A 17,092-nucleotide genomic window follows, 5' to 3' on the forward strand; every position below is an offset into this window, starting at 1 on the left:
TTGCCACGTGTTTGGTGGGGAGAGTGAGGCTGGCTGTGTGTGCCAGACACCAGTCCGTGCTCCAACGTTCCTGCCCCTGAACTCCAACATTCCTGCCATCAGACTCTGATGTTCCTGTCCCTGAGGTTTCACGTTCCTGTCCCTGAACTCCAGTGTTCCTTCCCCTGAATTACAATGTTCCTGCAACCATACTCTGACGTTCCTGCCTCGAACGGCGATGTTCCTGCCACCAGACTGCGATGTTCCTACCCCTGAACTCTGACCTTCCTGCCCCCGAACCACGACGTTCCTGCCCCCAGACTCAGACGTTCCTGCCCCCAGACGCCAGCCCTGGTCTCCAGCTGTATTCCTGCTGTCACCATCATTTGGAAATGCTCCACTGTAATCATCCACACCAAGGGCTAACTGGACAGGCATGTGTGTGTGTGTGAGTGTATGTGTGTGTGTGTGTATTTGTGTGCGTGTCAGAGAAAGTGTGTGTTTAGGATACGACTGAAATTTATTAGGTTTTACTGCTTGCATGTGTCTGCTCGTCAAATACATTTTTTTGTCAATAAATAATTTAAAACGTTTGGTTAATCCAGATACCAAATGGTCCCTAAAGAATGTGGATTGTCCCCAGTTGCCCATCATAAGACTGTAATATTGATGTCTTGTTCTTAAATGTCTAGATTCTTGTTTTGAAACAGTTTCACAGTAATTAACAGAGACATCTCAGCGGTGCTGGAGAAGACACAAACATATGTGTCACAGGCAGGGGTAGCAGAGCATGTGTTCTCATGCAGAGAGGCCTGGGGTTTGGAGAACAGCTGAATAGGATACAGGATAACCAGTTCTGAATGCTGTGTGTGTGTGTGTGTGTGTGTGTGTGTGTGTGTGTGTGTGTGTGTGTGTGTGTGTATGTGTGTGTGTGTGTGTGTGTGTGTGTTGGTTTTTGTGGTTTACGAGGACTTTTCACCTGATTATGTACTGACATTTGCGTTTATGAGGACAGGGCTGGTGTCCTCATAATTCCAGCACTGTAGACACATTTACCTAAGTGAGAGAAACTCCCTCTCAAACTTTGGTGCCATGTCCTTATACACCAGCAAACCATGACAGTCACTTAACACAGTGTTATCTCAGAATTTAGTATAGCGCCCCCGGTAGTCTGGTGTCGGAACAGCGCCTGTGTGTCCCCCGTGTTAAGATTTCTGATTTCTGATTGGCTGAGCTTTAGATTGGCTGCTTGAGCTCTGAATGGCTAAAGGCTGTGTCAATCAGGAATGTAGCGACCACAGCAAACTGAACATCCCATAATATTAAAAGACTGGAAAATCAAATAAGGTAGTCAGCTTTATAAACATTTTCGTCTGTTGTTTAAATTATAAAAATGTATTAGTGCATTAGATACATATGAATGTATGAATAAGAATTAGATTTTATTTGAGGTCTTAGGAAGCCATTTAGCCCCGCGACAATATTGCTAATTTCCACTAGCATCTCTATGGGATTTCAATGTAACGTTAGCATCAAGCTAATGGGGTTATATAATTACCTCACCACACTGGCTTTAATACAGCCTATAATGACTCTCTAGCTTGAACACGGTAATTTAAAGCTTGTAGGACACACATATATACACCATATTCTTTTGATTTAGTGTGAATCTCTTAGTAAATATTTCACCTTAAATCCCAAGTCTGAATATTATTAGATTATGGTGGTTAAAACTGTCTGCTCGCTACTCAGTGTTGGTGGAATTTTACTGGGCTGGGTGAGTGCTAGTTGTTATTCTATTTTGTTTATGGGTTTCATCTACCAGAATATAGCTAATACTAGTTAATTATCTGTTCTTTATGGGGTTTACTGTACCTAAAACATGCTAATTCAGTTCTTTGTTGTTCATAGGGGGTTTAAAAGGCCGCACCATGCTGAACGTCCCATAATATTAACACCTAAGCGCACAGGAAAATAAGGTAAGGCAATCGGCTTTATAACATTTTAAGAATGGCTTTGTCTTGAAACACAACTAGAAACATTTATTAGTGCATTAGATATATATGAAGGAGAAATTAGGTTTTATTCGAGGTCTGAGAAAGCTATTTAGATAGCTTCCGCTAGCATCTCTATGGGATTTCAATGTGACGTTAGCATCAAGCTAACGGTGTTATATATTTATGTTCTTCACCACTCTGGCTTTATTACATATAGCTAATGACTAGCTTTAGCTTGAACACTGTATAAAGCTTGTGAGAAGCATATACCACATTCTTTTGATTTGTATTGAATTTATTAGTAAATGTTTCATCTTGAAGCCCAATGTCTGAATATTATTAGATGATAGCCTGTAAGCCTGTCAGCTAGCTAATCAGTGTTGGTGGAATTTTACTGGTCTGGGTGTTAAGTTTAGTCCTTCTCTGTTGTTTATGGGGATTTACTTTTCCTGAGCATGTGTTACTTCAATCATTCTCTGTTGTTTATAAGGTCTGAATATGTGCCAATATGTTCTATTCAGGGTTTATATGCGTGAATATGAGCTAGTTTAGTAATTCCGTGCTGTTTATGGGGTTTACTATGACTGAATTCAGTCATTCTGTAGATGTGTGGATGTCATACAACACCTTTTATACCTGTAGATAACTCACTCAGGCAGAGCAGCTGCTGAATCACATCGTTAGAATCACTCAAAATAATCCCTGTAAGTCTACTGATTAGTTTGTACTGATCAGTTAAGTCTGACATCATGTGTTTTTTTTTTTTGTTGTTTTTTTTTTTGCAAACTAAGCAATGCTAATTAGATAAATCTATCCCATAATTAGTCAGCCATGTACTTTTATTACTAGGCTGTCCTTATAAGACAGTTGTCCCTGCATTATTTATGTTAATTCACTTTTCAGAGTATACTCCAGCTATTCAGAAACTCATAGCTTGTTCAAAAATGCAGAAGTGTGATACATTAGCTGTAAATAAGTCTTGAGCAGATTCAAACAAATAAAGAGACTAAATATTTTATATATGAAAAGAACAAAATAAAACTTAACAAGAATATTTTTGGAAAATGGTTGCCATGGCGCTGAGAAATAGAAAACGTAATCCAAAAGAAGAAGCTGCATATTTTACATCTACTTGTAAAGACAAACATGGGTTTGATGTGAAACATATTAAATTACCTTTATCTGAATTTATATTTCTGTTTAATTGCCTGTATGTATTTACTTGTTTTACGTGAATGTAGTTTGATGTGGTGTTTTCCATTAGCAAAAAAGCAGGCCCAGGACTGAGAAATACTGTCTTAACATGTTCTCTGTTTCCTCATGTTGGCCGTGAAGTATTCAGCTGTGTCCATTTTGATAAGGGAGATTTTCTTTCGCAATACAGAGGAGACCTAATAAGCAAACATGAATGTGAAAGGAGACAGAATATATCAAGATGCCCTAAAAGTATTCATGTTTGAATTTCGTTACAATGGAAAGCTTTTTTTGGTATGGATGACATTATGTTTATCTTTAGCTATACACTGACCAGCCACTTCATTAAGTCCATTTGCTTGTATCCACACTCAATGTCCATTTTATCAGCTCCACTTAATATATAGGAGCATTTTGTAGTTCTAGATTTATAGACAGTAGTCCATCTGTTTCTCTGCATACTTTGGTAGCCCCCTTTCACCCTGTACTTCAATGGTCAGGACCCCCACAGGTCCACCACAGAGCAGGTATTATTTAGGTGGTAGATCATGCTCAGCACTGCGGTGACACAGGGTGTCAGTGAGTGTTGCACTGGTATGAGTGGATCAGACACAGCAGTGCTGCTGGAGCTTTTAAATACTGTGTCCACTCATTGTCCACTCTGATAGACACTCCTACCTTATTGGTCCACCTTGTAGATGTAAAGTTGGAGACGATAGGTCATCTATCACCACTTTATTGGTGGTCACAGGACTGCCCATATGACGCTATTGGCTAAATATTTTTTTGGTTGGACTATTCTCAATCCAGCAGTGACACTGAGGTGTTTAAAAACTCTAGCAGCACTGCTGTTTCTGCTCCACTTGTGACAGCACAAAACACACTAACACACTACCACCACCACGTCAGAGTCACTGCAGTGCTAAGAATGATCCACTACCCAAATAATAATTACAAGAACTGGGTGAAAGGGGCTAACAAAGTATGCAGAGGAACAGATTCAGTGCCATTCCTTTTTATAGGGACACAGAAGACCCAGACAGATAAAATCAATGCTGCTGGATGCTCTCATGGTATTTAATGTGCACCTTTTTTAACGTAGCCATTCTTTGCCAAAATGATCATCTTTTTGCAAGGTTTGTTTGCTGTGCAATAAAGACAGTGTTCACCAATGTTTTATTTTACTACATCTGTTCTCAGCAATAGGTGTCACAAATATTTCCTAATCATCTGATTGGAACTATTTACGATGATCACAGTTATTTGTGACCACAGCAAACTGTGAGTTGGGTGTGGTTTCATCAGTTGGATTAAGGCAAATATATGTAAATAAAAGAAAGAAGAAAACACTTTTGAAATGTCATGGGACTTACAAGAACAATAATGTTTCATCTTCTAAGTTAACACGTTTAAAGGACTGCATGAAGTAATGTTTGTTTATTTGAGCACAAGCTGTTTCTGTTGTCCGTTGGGAGCTAATAAGTATTGGCTGCTAGGAAGCAAGAGAACCAATCCAGTTTGGCCTCTTAAAGCTTGTACTTTATTCTCTGAATACAGTGGGGGGCATTAAATTGTTAATCGCAATTTATATGGCAGTTAATCACCATGATCTATTTCATGATCACAACAGTATTCTCAAACATTTGTAATTCTGTGATGGTAAAATATTTTGCATTTACTTAATACAAAATTAGTAATCTGTTTTTTCTTTGACAGTGAGCAATGGCAATATCACAGCAGAAATGGAAAAACCTGGGAAGAGGACAAGAACACTGTGGTCTAAACAGGAAATAAAGGCTGTGTTGAAACATTTCAAGCCTCATATAACCAAAGGAAGACTGGCCATGATGTGCAGAATGTCAGCAGTGCAGGACGCTGAGGATCCTGTGCTGGCAGGCTGAACAAAATATAAGAGATTTCGTTAGAAACAGAGGGATCACATTTAAAAGGAAAACCAGTCTAACTGAAGAGTTTATATTCAAAGACATGCCAAAGTGTTTAATAAATCATAATTTTGTTTAGATTTGGGTGGTTTTCGTTTACTTATTAAAGAATCTAGGAAAACAGAGTTTTCCCCTAGAGCCTAGTAAATTTTCAGTTTAAAGATATTTTTTATTATTGAAAGTGTCCAGGGATTGTTGAACACAAGGACCTGTTCCTCTTAATCGTGCCTGTCTTGGCAATGCATCAAGCCATCATGTTTGTGTTTGTGTTTGTGTATAGTCAAGTTCTAGTAAACCATCATTGTCCTTCTATTACCGTAGAATAGCCATTTTTGTGTATTGTTATGTGTGTCCTGATAAAGCAGGTATGACCTTATGAACCACATCCTCGCCATAGGTGGGACATTTTCAGCGTGTCCCCATATGCAAGCATAATGTCAGGTTGATATGTTAAGAGTTTAATTTTGTCTAGAAGAAATCTGAAGTGATATTCGTGTTCTGTAAAAAAAAAAAAAAAAAAAATCAAATTTTCTGATGTTTCCAGCATCTCTCTAGAGCAAAGGAAAGGAGGGTCCCTGTTCTGTGTGAACTGGTGTTACCGAACGGTGCAAGGTATTTCTGAAATCTTATTTTTGTCTAATGGCCACACAACGGTGTGTGTGTATATATATTATATTTTTCGGCAAATACAGCTGAGGAAATAAATAATAACTAATTATTTACGCAATAGTTTAAAATCATTCATTTTGCGTTATTGCCATTTAAGTCAAACTGAAGACGAAATACAGTCTAAAACATAAAATGTCATGCCACTCATATGACGTGTGTGTGTGTGTGTGTGTGTGTGTGTGTGTGTGTGTGTGTGTGTGTGTGTGTGTGTGTGTATATATGTATGCATGCATGCGTATGCACAGGTGCTCATGACCCCAGCTATGACACTTCAGGTGTTTCAGCACCTGGTGAGGCCTTGGCGCACTGTGTGAGTTGAAGCCCTGGAACACAGTGGATAATACCGAGACTCTCAGGCCAAGCCAAAGCACACTCGACCACAGCCGCAAGAAAGAGAACATCAGAACCCTCTGATCAGCATTTGAAGCTCAAACCCTCCGGTCCCTGTGGTGATCAGGTAAACAAGAAGGAGGAATGGGGTATAACAGAAGAAAGTAAGAGTCCCACCTTTCAGTGGGCAATGTGGAAGCGGACAGGAAGACTTCAGACCTGGGCCAGCGTGGTCCCAAATCTCTGCAGTGAGACATTTTCTCTCCTCCTTTCTTTTGTCTTGCTCATTACTTTTTCGGACACCTTTTTGTTTTAAGGGAAAGAAAGCGAGAAAAGGGAGGAGGGGAAGGTTTCTGAAAATGAAAGCAAAACATGAAACTTTTAACATTGTTGTGACAATTTGCTCATCCCCACAAGGAGAAATTGCTTTAGGCAGAAGTTTTTATAGGTTACTAAAGGTTAAGGTAGTGGATATGTTTGCAGAAAAAAAAAAAAAAAAAACCTACAGTAAACTAAAAAAATAAACACGTCATTGTAAACATTCTGCAAAGATAGTAATGGAACAGCAGCGTGTGTGTGTGTGTGTGTGTGTGTGTGTGTGTGTGGCAGGGAGGCCTACATACCTGGGCTACCTTGCTGAACCCAACATCGTTTGTTCTTTCTCCGGCGACTGTACGCTGTTTACAGAGCAGGACGGCACCCGAATTTTGCTTCTCTCCGCTCCTCCGATCGTGAAAGAGCTCTGTTCTAGTGGGTTAGGGTTAGTGCCTTTGCTTGTACAAGCAGACAAATCACCAGCCAGTGAAAACGATGCCTTAATACTTAATGCTCTTGTTATTCACTTAGTAAATATTTTGGTATCGTCTTGGTTACGTCTCCCCGTCAGAACCATCCGATTCTGGGCTGTTGCGGTCTTGAAGCTGGAAATCTGTAAACCCTGAACGTTTTCATGGGATTTCACTGTGGCTTGGTCCACTAGTCAACCCTCAAGTAAAATGGCTAAGAAACGTCTTGCTGAGAGCTGACGTGGTTGTGAGCATCTTCTGTCTGAGATTAACTCCACTTTCAATGTAGAGTTGCAGCCTTGGTGAAAGTCATAGGCTGTTTATATTTTATTTCGGGGGAGGTGCTTTAAAATCATCTCCATAAAAGGACGAAATGAAGAAAAGAAAAACAAATGAATGCTTCTATTTCGAATAATATCTACACTTCAGAATACCACAGAATCATTGTAGGCACACATCTTTTTTTTTTTTTTTTTTTTTTTTACTTTGGACCTCTCATTCGGTGCTCCTTACACTCAGAAGTCTGCTAGAAGTCCAATTCTCCATCCATTCATCTCCCTCTTCCATGCCCGAGTCAAGTTCACAGATCCCATCGGTGTGGTGAAGAGTCGGAATGTTAGGCCATTAAAACCGGATTAACGTTAATTAGATGACTCGTTCACGGCGGAGTGGAATTTGAAGATCTGTGCTTCTAAGGAGGCATGGATCTCTCCTCTGGACTAATAAAAGCAAGCTCTCTGGACTGAAAAAACCCCCCATTTCTGTCCCAGCCATCCATAGCCCCGGTACAGGCTGCCCAGGGCCGGCTAGGATAACTCACTCTCGTATGGGCTCTGACATTTTTATACTCGCCCTTAAAACTTGGCCTGTCAAAACTAAATGGGCCCTTTCAGGCGAATGCTGAACTCGATTCTCTTTCTTCCCCCCCCCCCCCCATGAACGTGTACACGTCTGTACATTCAAGAATTACACCAGAGCTTCATGAAATGGCTGTTTGCACAGGAGAAGGGCAAACACATAAATAAGAAGATAAGCGTCATGACTCCTGTGTTTTACGACGATCGTGAGAGAAAGTTCTGCAGAGGAGACTTTGGTGAAAAGGGCTGTTCAGACTTTTTTTTTTTTTTTTAATATACCAGTCATGTCAGATATTCCGTACCAGGTTTTGTCACATCCATTAAATCAGGCAACATGTTGTTCGAGAGTGCTTTACAAAGAAGAGTTGAGAACTCAGCTAAGGCTGCTGACAGCTGTTTATTTCAACATTAGTTTTGCTTTCGCTATTGCGTACTGTATTGTGTCCCTTATGGTGATGATACATTCACCATTACCCTGCAAACTTCACTATACTGTTTTACTGTACATTACTGCTTATTTCCATTACAGTATTTATGGAAATGTATTCATTCACCATGGTGCTTGCACCATAAAACTCACAAAGTAATATGACTAATGATATCCGCACTGGCAGCAATTCAGAGACTCCTTTGCTGATCATTTTCAGATACACCGCTTTGCTGTTCATGTTCAGACACACTCCTGGTCTGATTATGCTCAGACACACTCCTCGTCTGATCGTATTCAGACACACATTCGATGATCATGTTCACACACGCAAAAAAGTTTTTTACCAGTGGAAAACATACCATGGACACCATATCAGATTTAATACTTTTAAAGACTTTTTAAAATCATACTTCAAATGTAATTTAAGGCCAAATTTGCAGTGTGGATATACAAAACTAAAATAATTTTGAATAAGTCTTAAATAAATATTATATACTTACAGACTAATATTGAGAGCTCATCATTTTGAAGAGAGGCATAAAAACATTGAATAAACCAAGTGGGCAAGAAAGTGACAAAATCTGACAGAAAAATAAATTTTGCCAGCTAAATTAGGCAGATTTTGTGCAAAGACGATATCGAAAGCAATTAATACAATAGAAGCAAAAAACCAAAAACCTCTAGCTAGCGATAAGTGTTCTTATAGGAGATTGCTAGTGATAGCATAGCTAGCTAGATAAAGTTAGCTCTACGAGCTGATTTCTGAGAGGAGTTTAATAAATATTTGAAAAATATATATCCAGTTTCACAATTATAAAGGGAGTGAAACATGTAGAGATGGACAGTGTCAGATGAATCAGCCTGACAAAAATTTCCTGTCGAGATCCAAAGCTTGCTAGTGCCTGGGACTAGGTTTGGTTAGCCAGGGAACATTATTTAGTTAGCTAGATGGCTAAGCTAACTTGTTAGGGCATGTGCTAACAAGATTGAAAAATACCGAAATTGGTATCTGATTTAAAAAAATATATCCATACAGATTTTTCCTCCTTTAATTACTGATGTAAGTTATTCATAAGAATAACTAGCTAAAGAATAAGTAGCTAGGTTAGCTAACCTGTGTTTCAGATGTGTGAAAAATGCTAGCGATGACAATATTCAAAGTTTCTAACATAAATGACAGGTTTCCAATGTAGATATTTTAATTAGTAGTTAATGGTAATAAACTGTTACCACAGCTGACTGAAGTTTTCCTCTGTTGATGTAAAAAAGAAATGTTCACTGTTTCCTAGTTGTCTTTTTCTGCATTTTACCCCCTACACAACATTAAGTGTGGAAACAAATCAGTTATAACCAGTTTGAATAACCAGAATGGAGCTTGTCATCTTTACTAGGCAGTTTTCAGGTTCACAGTCTGATTGAGCGACTGACATATAACCGCATTAGTCAGGAATTTTATTTTTGAAATTTGAATGGGCTGATATCAAAGACACATTTCTGAAGCATAAAGGTTTACCACCACAAAATTTCAAATTTAAGACAATTTAGACTTATTAATGTCTAAAATTTATAAAATGTAACAAATGAATACTTTGTAAAGAACCGCCGGCACCCTGGATACATGTGTACTGCATGCAGGCACGGTGGACACACAACACACTAGTGTAGACATCTCATGGATGCATAAGGGAGGATTTGGTTCGTGTCTTAGGTGGTCCAGAGTGGACTGCATGACCTTTAATGCCAGAGGAAGGCAAACAGTTTTATAGACAGACAGGTTCAGTGGCTTTATTTTAAAGAACACAAATAAAATGGGACAGGTGATCTGAGGCTCATTCAAGCACATCCACAACCGGTCAACAATATGTCATCCAAACCACAATATGTGAACATCATCCGAACCATAACATGTCAATAACATGTCATCCACACCACAATGTCAACAACATCATGCAAACCATAACATGTCAACATGTTATCCAAACTATAATCTTGTCAACAACGTCATCCACACCACAACATGTTATTCAAACCATAACATATGAACATGTCATCCACACCACATGTCATCCAAACCATGTCAACAACATGTCATCCAAACCATAATATGTCAACGTCATCCACACCACAGCATGTCAACAATGTCATCCACACCACAATATGTCAGCAACATGAAGGATCCAGTTTGGACTGAAAGGACTCCAGTTTGGACTGAGAGGACTTTAGTTTGTCTTCTCAAAACTGTTTGTCTTCTCAACCTTCACATTTAATGCACATGTAGCTACTAAGAAACCACAAAAATTTGGCTATTAATAATAGTAACTTGAGTAATAGTAATAGACACCATTAATTACCAGAATAGTAATTAATAGATACCATTAATAGACAAGTTTTAACCGTTTAAAAGACAAATGCTTTCAAGAAAACTATTGTGGTTATGTATTAATGTCTTAGATACAAGATAAGGAACATAAACATTATACAATTAATATTAATTTTACTTCTGCTACTACTTCTACCAATAATAATAACTAATAGTGTTGTTGATATGAATGACTTTGACTGGACGGGCCTTGTGGAAGCGTTTGTTTGCGATAGCTCACGGACTGGGACTTGTTAAGAGGTAAAGCCGGTTTTTGCCTTTGATCAGTGTAGCCCCGTATCTCCAGCGTTGTGAGAAACACTCTGGTGCTCTGAGGCTCAACCAGACAGCCTGCATGAGAGTTACGACAGCAGATGATAATACACACCCGCACACCAGCAAGCGTACATGTGCACATACAAGAACACACACACAAACCATGCACACAAAATTCAAGACAGATGTCATACATCTACTGTTCATAAAAACATACTTTATGCCTATAGATGCAGCTATAAACTAGTTCACGTGTCCTCGCTTACACACATACACACCCAAGCGCACACACACACACACACACTGCAGTGTTCATTATGTAAGTATCTCAATTCCTTAAGCATGATATGAGATAATGGCTGCTTGGAGAGCATATCTCTTACTAGTGCCCCCCTGTGGGCAGGGTCATTTTCCCTCCTTCCGGTTTGCAGCAGAGCCGATGCTACTCTCCCACCCCCCACCCCCGGGCTGCTGCTATAACAGCCATCTGTGTTTATCCTCTCTACTTCCAACCCTCACATCCTGTTTCGCACTCCCGTGTGTTCCCCAGGTATGGCCTTATCTAACCTGTCTGTGCTTTTCCGATTGCACAAAAGTTTCTTAGCCTCTGAAAGCACTGGGTCACAATTGTGTGTGTGTGTGTGTGTGAGAGGCTTTCTTTGGGCCCTTTGTCTGGTCGTTTTGATTGTTGTTTCATTTGTGGAGAAGCAGCCGTAACTGAGGGACAGAAACGGAGATGAAGACAGAGATAAACACGCATTAAGATTAACAAAGTGAAACAAAGAGCTGTTGTTGATGTCTCCAGCTCAAAGCAACGGGAGGTTACGGAAAGACAGGGATACTGTCTGTGTGTGTGTCATCTTCTCCCGGACAACCCGCGTGAGTCTGTGGGTGTTGTCATCATCCCTGTGTGGGTCTGTGTGTGTACTGTCATCAGCCATGTGTGGGTGTGTGTGTGGTTATTATCCTGTGTGGGTCTATGTGTGTATTCTCATCATACCTGTTTGGGTCTGTGTGTGTGTGTGGTCATTATCCTGTGTGGGTCTATGTGTGTATTGTCATCATACCTGTTTGGGTCTGTTTGTGTGTGTCATCATCTCCGGGACATCCGATGTGGGTCTGTGTGTCATCATCATCCCCATGTGGGTCTCTGTGTGTGTGTGTGTGTGCGCACGCACGTCAGCCCTTCACACTACTGCCCTGCGTGGGGTGGCGCGGTGTTCATGCGGGGGCCCGGGGCTGTTATGTCACCGTATGGAAGTGCTTTGAAGGCTATGAGGGCACTGGGACATTCAGGCGGTGCAGTGTGGCATCACATACATGCTGCACACACTCCCTTATCCTTATCTCTGATCAAAGCCTCACAGCCCACGGTAGGCCTCCGGCCCGAGGGCGGCAGTCCCAAGAGCCACGAGCGCACTACATTTCAGCAATCAACTGTGTTACACCAGGGAAGAACCAATCACATGTGAGGAATGGAGGACAGAAACTCTGCAGGTGTGACAGGCCCCGCTTCTGCTTCAAAGAGTTCCTGTACTACACCGGCAAATCTTTTACCTCTATGTAGTACGGGTTACATTACAGATGGCAGATATGACGTGTGACCTCTGAGGAGTCTTGTTACATTTATATACTGTATACACTATATCCTTCAGTTTCAGGCCGATCTTTGAAGCTCAATTCAAGAACCTGCTGCAGAGGTAATGTAACAGTGAAGTTACACTGCCATCTGCTGGAGGGGGCCTAAATTGATCCCGGTACACGCCAACGCATTTCTGACATTTATTTGTAGAAAAAAAGTGGAACTATAACCAACTGTAACCAAACTATAAACTCAACTATAAACAAAATAATATGATGTGGTGTTGGTCATTTCTACACCGCCCTGTTGCCAGCACCAGCTAGATTACGACCCTTATGTCTGAATCAGGGCAACGACCTTCACGGCAGCCACTGTAAGTGTCTCAGGACTAATACCATTGTAAACACTTTTATTATCTTGATTATGCAGACATGCTTTCCATCTTTCTTCCGTTATGAGTAAATTATACTAAATTATACGAAATTATATTCCAGATCATTTAAGTCACTAAATAACAGCATTAGTGGGGACTTCATGCTTATTCAGACATCGCCAATTCTGTGTTAAATTAACACCCTAAAACCAACATGCTGTGTTTAGTTAAGGTCCAACTGGACTTAAATAAACATAGAATGGGTTAAATAAACTCCAGAGCTGATGGATGCTACACAATTTTCCCAAGAATTCCTAACAACTGATGAGCGGTAATTCATGGCCATTTCCTTTCAAATCGGATTGCTACAGGCTGAGGTTCTAGAGCGTTCACCCACACGGTATCTGTGGGTTTCTGCCTTCAGCTGCACCGGTGTCCCGCACCAGCGTGGAGTGGAATTCACCATGCTGTCTCAGTAACGTGAGGCCCAGTATCGTTGCATATTTTATTATCACCATCGGACAAGGTTTCCGTCCTGTGAACCCAGAGCTGGTGACACGACACAGAAATGACAAAAATAACATCTTACCAAAAAAGAGGGAGATTAAAAAAAAAAATAGGCCAGACACACTCGAGACACACAACTCAACAGCTAAAATAACTTAAAATTTCATATACAAAATAAGGTTTGATCAGCTACAACAGCCATTTATCTATAACAACCATTTTCCTTAACAACCATTTGTCTTAACAACCATTTTCACTCATTTTGGTCAGTCAGATTTGTTTTCCTCCTTTATATATATTTTTTTTCATATAAAAAACATTAAAAAAAAATTAAAAAAAAGTTAAATCTTTTTTTTTTTTTTTCTCGTAGGTGGCAGTGTTACAACAACGATGGGTCGGGGGGATGATTTAGGCTCTTTTATTTTTTGTTAAACAAACCCAAATTCCCTCATTTATTTCCCGCTGTCTTTCCTCTGCAAGCGTACGTCCCGAGGTCCTTCACGGTTTCCAGCCAAAGTGACAGGATGTTTGCACTGTTAAGATTCATCTCTGGCTTGTGTCAGGTCAGCTGGGTTTAAGACTGCAACAGTAAAACTGTTTGCTCAGGCCAAGCAGACTTTCTCACCAGTCATCAATCAGGGCTTTTTTTCTCTTAGTTTTAATTTTTTTTTTTCTCTCTCTTTTTTTAAAATGTCTTACTCTGATCTTAACTTTTGTAGCAGAGGCTATGATTCCTTAGTCAGGACGAGTCAGGTCGAGTCAGGTCAGTTAGTGACAAAGAGAAGAGTCATTTGTGCTCCGCGAGTCCAGGAGTTCTACAAAGAAAATCACAGATTTACAGAGGAAATCACGGATTTGCAGTACACATTCTGCTTCCTTTTCTTATGTATATACGTATGTTCCAGCAAACACAGTTGAGGTCAGTAATCCACGGCACCCAGTTTAGTACAAAATAAATCCTAGAGTTTGTGTTTCGGCCTGTCGCTGGTCTGAGAGGGCTTGCGTGAGTGCGCAGGTGTGTGTTTGTGTGTGTGTTTGTGTGTGTGTGTGTGTGTGTGAGACGAGGGGGCAAAGCACCTGTTTTGATTTTTCTATCGCTGTCTTATCACAGTTCTACAATCAAGCAAAATCCAGGAAGGGATGCAAATATGTAGCTTGGATCCGTACATGTATTGACCCCTCCCCTATATTTCTGACCATCCATTGTTCAGATTACCGATTCCATACAGGCTCCGCCTCCCCCATGGTTCACCACACCCACAGGTTTCTGATTTTGCAGCCCATATGCTCCACCCACCACCTTCCTCCCGCCCCACCCTCACAGCAGGAAGTGAGAACGAGGCGGCGTCGGCGTAGTGCGAGTCCGGGAGCGACTTGTCGGTGCCCCCCCTCAGACCAGCGAGGCCTCGGCTAGTCATAACTCCGTGACCTCCAGCGGGCTGCCTGAGATGGCATCGCTGCCCTTGTGGAGGTGCTGCGGGGTGGACTTGGCCGACTCGGTGCGGCCATCGCGCTCGGCGTGCAGCGCCTCCAGAGAGCGGGCCAGCGCCCGCTGGTCGTCCTCGGGCAGGCTGTTGAGGTCAGCTGTCAGGAGCGTGCCCGTGCTGCCGTGAGTCACGTGCACGCCCCCGGGGCCTCGCAGCTCCAGGGGCTGCTTGTGCCTGAAGCGCAGGGTCCCAACCCTCCCTCCGGCCACGCCCACCTGCTCGTCTTCGTCTTCGTCCAGGTCGCTCTGCACCAGCTGTGGGGGGTGAAGTCGTGATGGAAGGATGGAAGAAAGTAAGATCGCGTGTGAGAAAGAGAGAGTGAGAGAAAGTGAGAGAGTGTAAGAGAGAAAGAGAAAGAGAGTATGAGAGAGTGAGAGAGAAAGAGTTTAACAAAATGTTCAGATGTTCACGTCTCTTTAGTTTGGGTGACGCTCAGCAAAGAAGAAGCCAGAGATCTGTGAAGCAAAGGGAGAACCTTTACCATATGAAAATCCAAAAGGGTGAAACAGTGCCCTCTAGTGCACAAGGACTGAAACAGCAAGGGGCTAGCAGAGTGCATAGTGCAAAAATAAACCATGGGGCCAATTTTCCAGACATCCACTAAGTTCAGTTGCGACATATCAAACATGACAGCATGACTAGCAGTGGGGAAAGTTTCGTTTATGTCTGGAAAAGGGCTCCCTCTAGTGTCAGAAAGAGAAGCCTGCAGACGGCTCCGTGAGACAGACGTCCTCCACCCAGAAGGGGAAGCGCTAGAGTAGCACCCACACACAGCCTCCCACCTCTACGATTGACGAGTGGTCAGTGCCTGTCGACTTGGTAACCAGACGGGCGGCGAAGAGCTTTTTGAGCCTCATGTAATCATCCAATACCACGGTGAGCAGTGAGCCCTGACCACACAGCAGGGTTAGTCATGTGACATGGCATCCAATTACACACAGAGCGCAGCAACGGAGATCTGAGCTTGGTCATGTTTTATGGGTGTGTCTGCGAGCACGCAGTGGGCGCTCACCTTAATGGGCCCCTCCCTCATGATCTGACCCAGCTTGGCGATGTTGTCGTACTCCTGGATGGCAGCGCGGAGGTAGCGGTCATCTTCTGGTCTCGAAGCCTGTGGCTCTCTGCCAAACGTACCCTGAACCCGAGGGTGAGACCAAGGGGTTTGTTTGGAGGATTAGGCATTTTGTGTGTGTGTGTGTGTGTGTGTGTGTGTGTGTGTGTGTGTGTGTGTGTGTGTGAGAGAGACTGACGTGGGTGCGGGCTGGGCTGTTCCACAGGTCTGGGATGTCGTTCAGGTTCTCAGGGAGGTCGTCTTCATGCTCTGCCTGGGCGGCCAGCTCCAGGTTTCTACAGAACGGATCCAGCCAAACAGGATTGGCTCTGCACACACACACACACACACACAGACACACACACACACACACACACACACATGCAAACGCGCATACACACACACACACACACACACACACCAGTCCAGTGTGATAGAGAGAAGTACTTGTGTGTACACTAGCTATGTCCCCTAACACTGACTCTTGAGCTCACACTTCTGTAGTACACATAGGGTGGTTTGGCTGGATTTTGTAAACATTTTTATAGCATGCAGATGGTCTCTTAACTCTCTGAAACCCAAACTGCAGTTCTGAAGAGTGTCAGGGTTTAAAGCGCGTGTTGTTTATTTGTTTGTGTGTCTGTATCACGATGCTCTGTCTCACCCTTCAAATGAGTACTTGTTGGTGTTAGGCATATCCAGAATGTCCATGAGTCCCTGGTTGCCTAGACAACAGGCAGGGAAGGAATATATCGGGCATGTTAGTGTGTGTATGACACACACAAAGCCATGCTTGTCGGACTTCCCGGGAGAAGCGCATCACGCTGCAAACTTCCTCTTCTGTGAGGCAGCAGGCTTACCTGTAGAGCCAGCAACGATGGCCTTCAGCTTCCTCTTGTGCCTGTCTCACACACACACACACGTACACACGCACACACACACACACGTCATATGAGTAGCATGACGTTTTATGTGTTTTAGATTTTGTTTTCAGTTTGATTTGGCACTAACACAAAATGAATGATTTTAAATTATTGCCTAAATAATTTGATTATTCTTTATTTACTCAGCTGTATTTGCCAAAAAATATATAATATATATAATATATATACACTTGTGTGGACATTAGACAAAAATAAGATTTCACTTACACTGTTCGGTAATACCAGTTCATAAAGATAAATAGCATGGCTGCCAAAAACAGCAACACAGCTAGAATGATTATAGCCATCTAATGAGAAAGAGAGAGAGAGAGCATATGAAGAACGCATAT

At 41.9% G+C, this 17,092-nt stretch overlaps 1 protein-coding gene and 1 long non-coding RNA gene across 8 annotated transcripts in view; one reads left to right on the forward strand and one right to left on the reverse strand.

Annotated features, from left to right (window-relative positions):
* The first annotated feature begins 1,343 nt into the window (after positions 1–1,343).
* LOC113588384 (uncharacterized) lies at positions 1,344–6,854 on the forward strand. 5 transcript variants are annotated; one of them, XR_014126689.1, is made up of 6 exons: positions 1,344–1,756; positions 1,891–1,958; positions 2,619–2,680; positions 3,312–3,464; positions 4,887–5,725; positions 6,028–6,656. It is a non-coding gene; the product is annotated as an uncharacterized LOC113588384 (long non-coding RNA). The 5 variants fall into 5 exon arrangements; XR_014126688.1 differs by lacking the exon at positions 2,619–2,680 and adding an exon at positions 4,193–4,243; XR_014126686.1 differs by lacking the exon at positions 2,619–2,680 and having other exon boundaries at positions 1,346–1,756.
* A 5,958-nt stretch (positions 6,855–12,812) lies between these two features.
* LOC113588379 (cadherin-related 23) overlaps positions 12,813–17,092 on the reverse strand; it is a 35,065-nt gene continuing 30,785 nt past the window's right edge. The window contains exons 30-36 of one of the 3 annotated variants that reach the window (XM_035531500.2): positions 16,971–17,050; positions 16,680–16,720; positions 16,484–16,544; positions 16,019–16,148; positions 15,781–15,903; positions 15,551–15,658; positions 12,813–15,022 (exon numbers count right to left, since the gene is read on the reverse strand). In XM_035531500.2, the coding sequence (XP_035387393.2) occupies positions 14,696–15,022; positions 15,551–15,658; positions 15,781–15,903; positions 16,019–16,148; positions 16,484–16,544; positions 16,680–16,720; positions 16,971–17,050 (870 nt within the window). In that variant the 3' untranslated portion in view covers positions 12,813–14,695. The remainder of the gene's footprint in view (positions 15,023–15,550; positions 15,659–15,780; positions 15,904–16,018; positions 16,149–16,483; positions 16,545–16,679; positions 16,721–16,970; positions 17,051–17,092) is intronic. The other 2 variants (XM_081724390.1, XM_081724391.1) reach the window with 2 other exon arrangements.

The sequence above is a fragment of the Electrophorus electricus genome, chromosome 12 (genome assembly GCF_041902795.1).
Source record: "Electrophorus electricus isolate QZ-2024a chromosome 12, ASM4190279v1, whole genome shotgun sequence".
Classification (NCBI taxonomy): Eukaryota; Metazoa; Chordata; class Actinopteri; order Gymnotiformes; family Gymnotidae; genus Electrophorus; species Electrophorus electricus.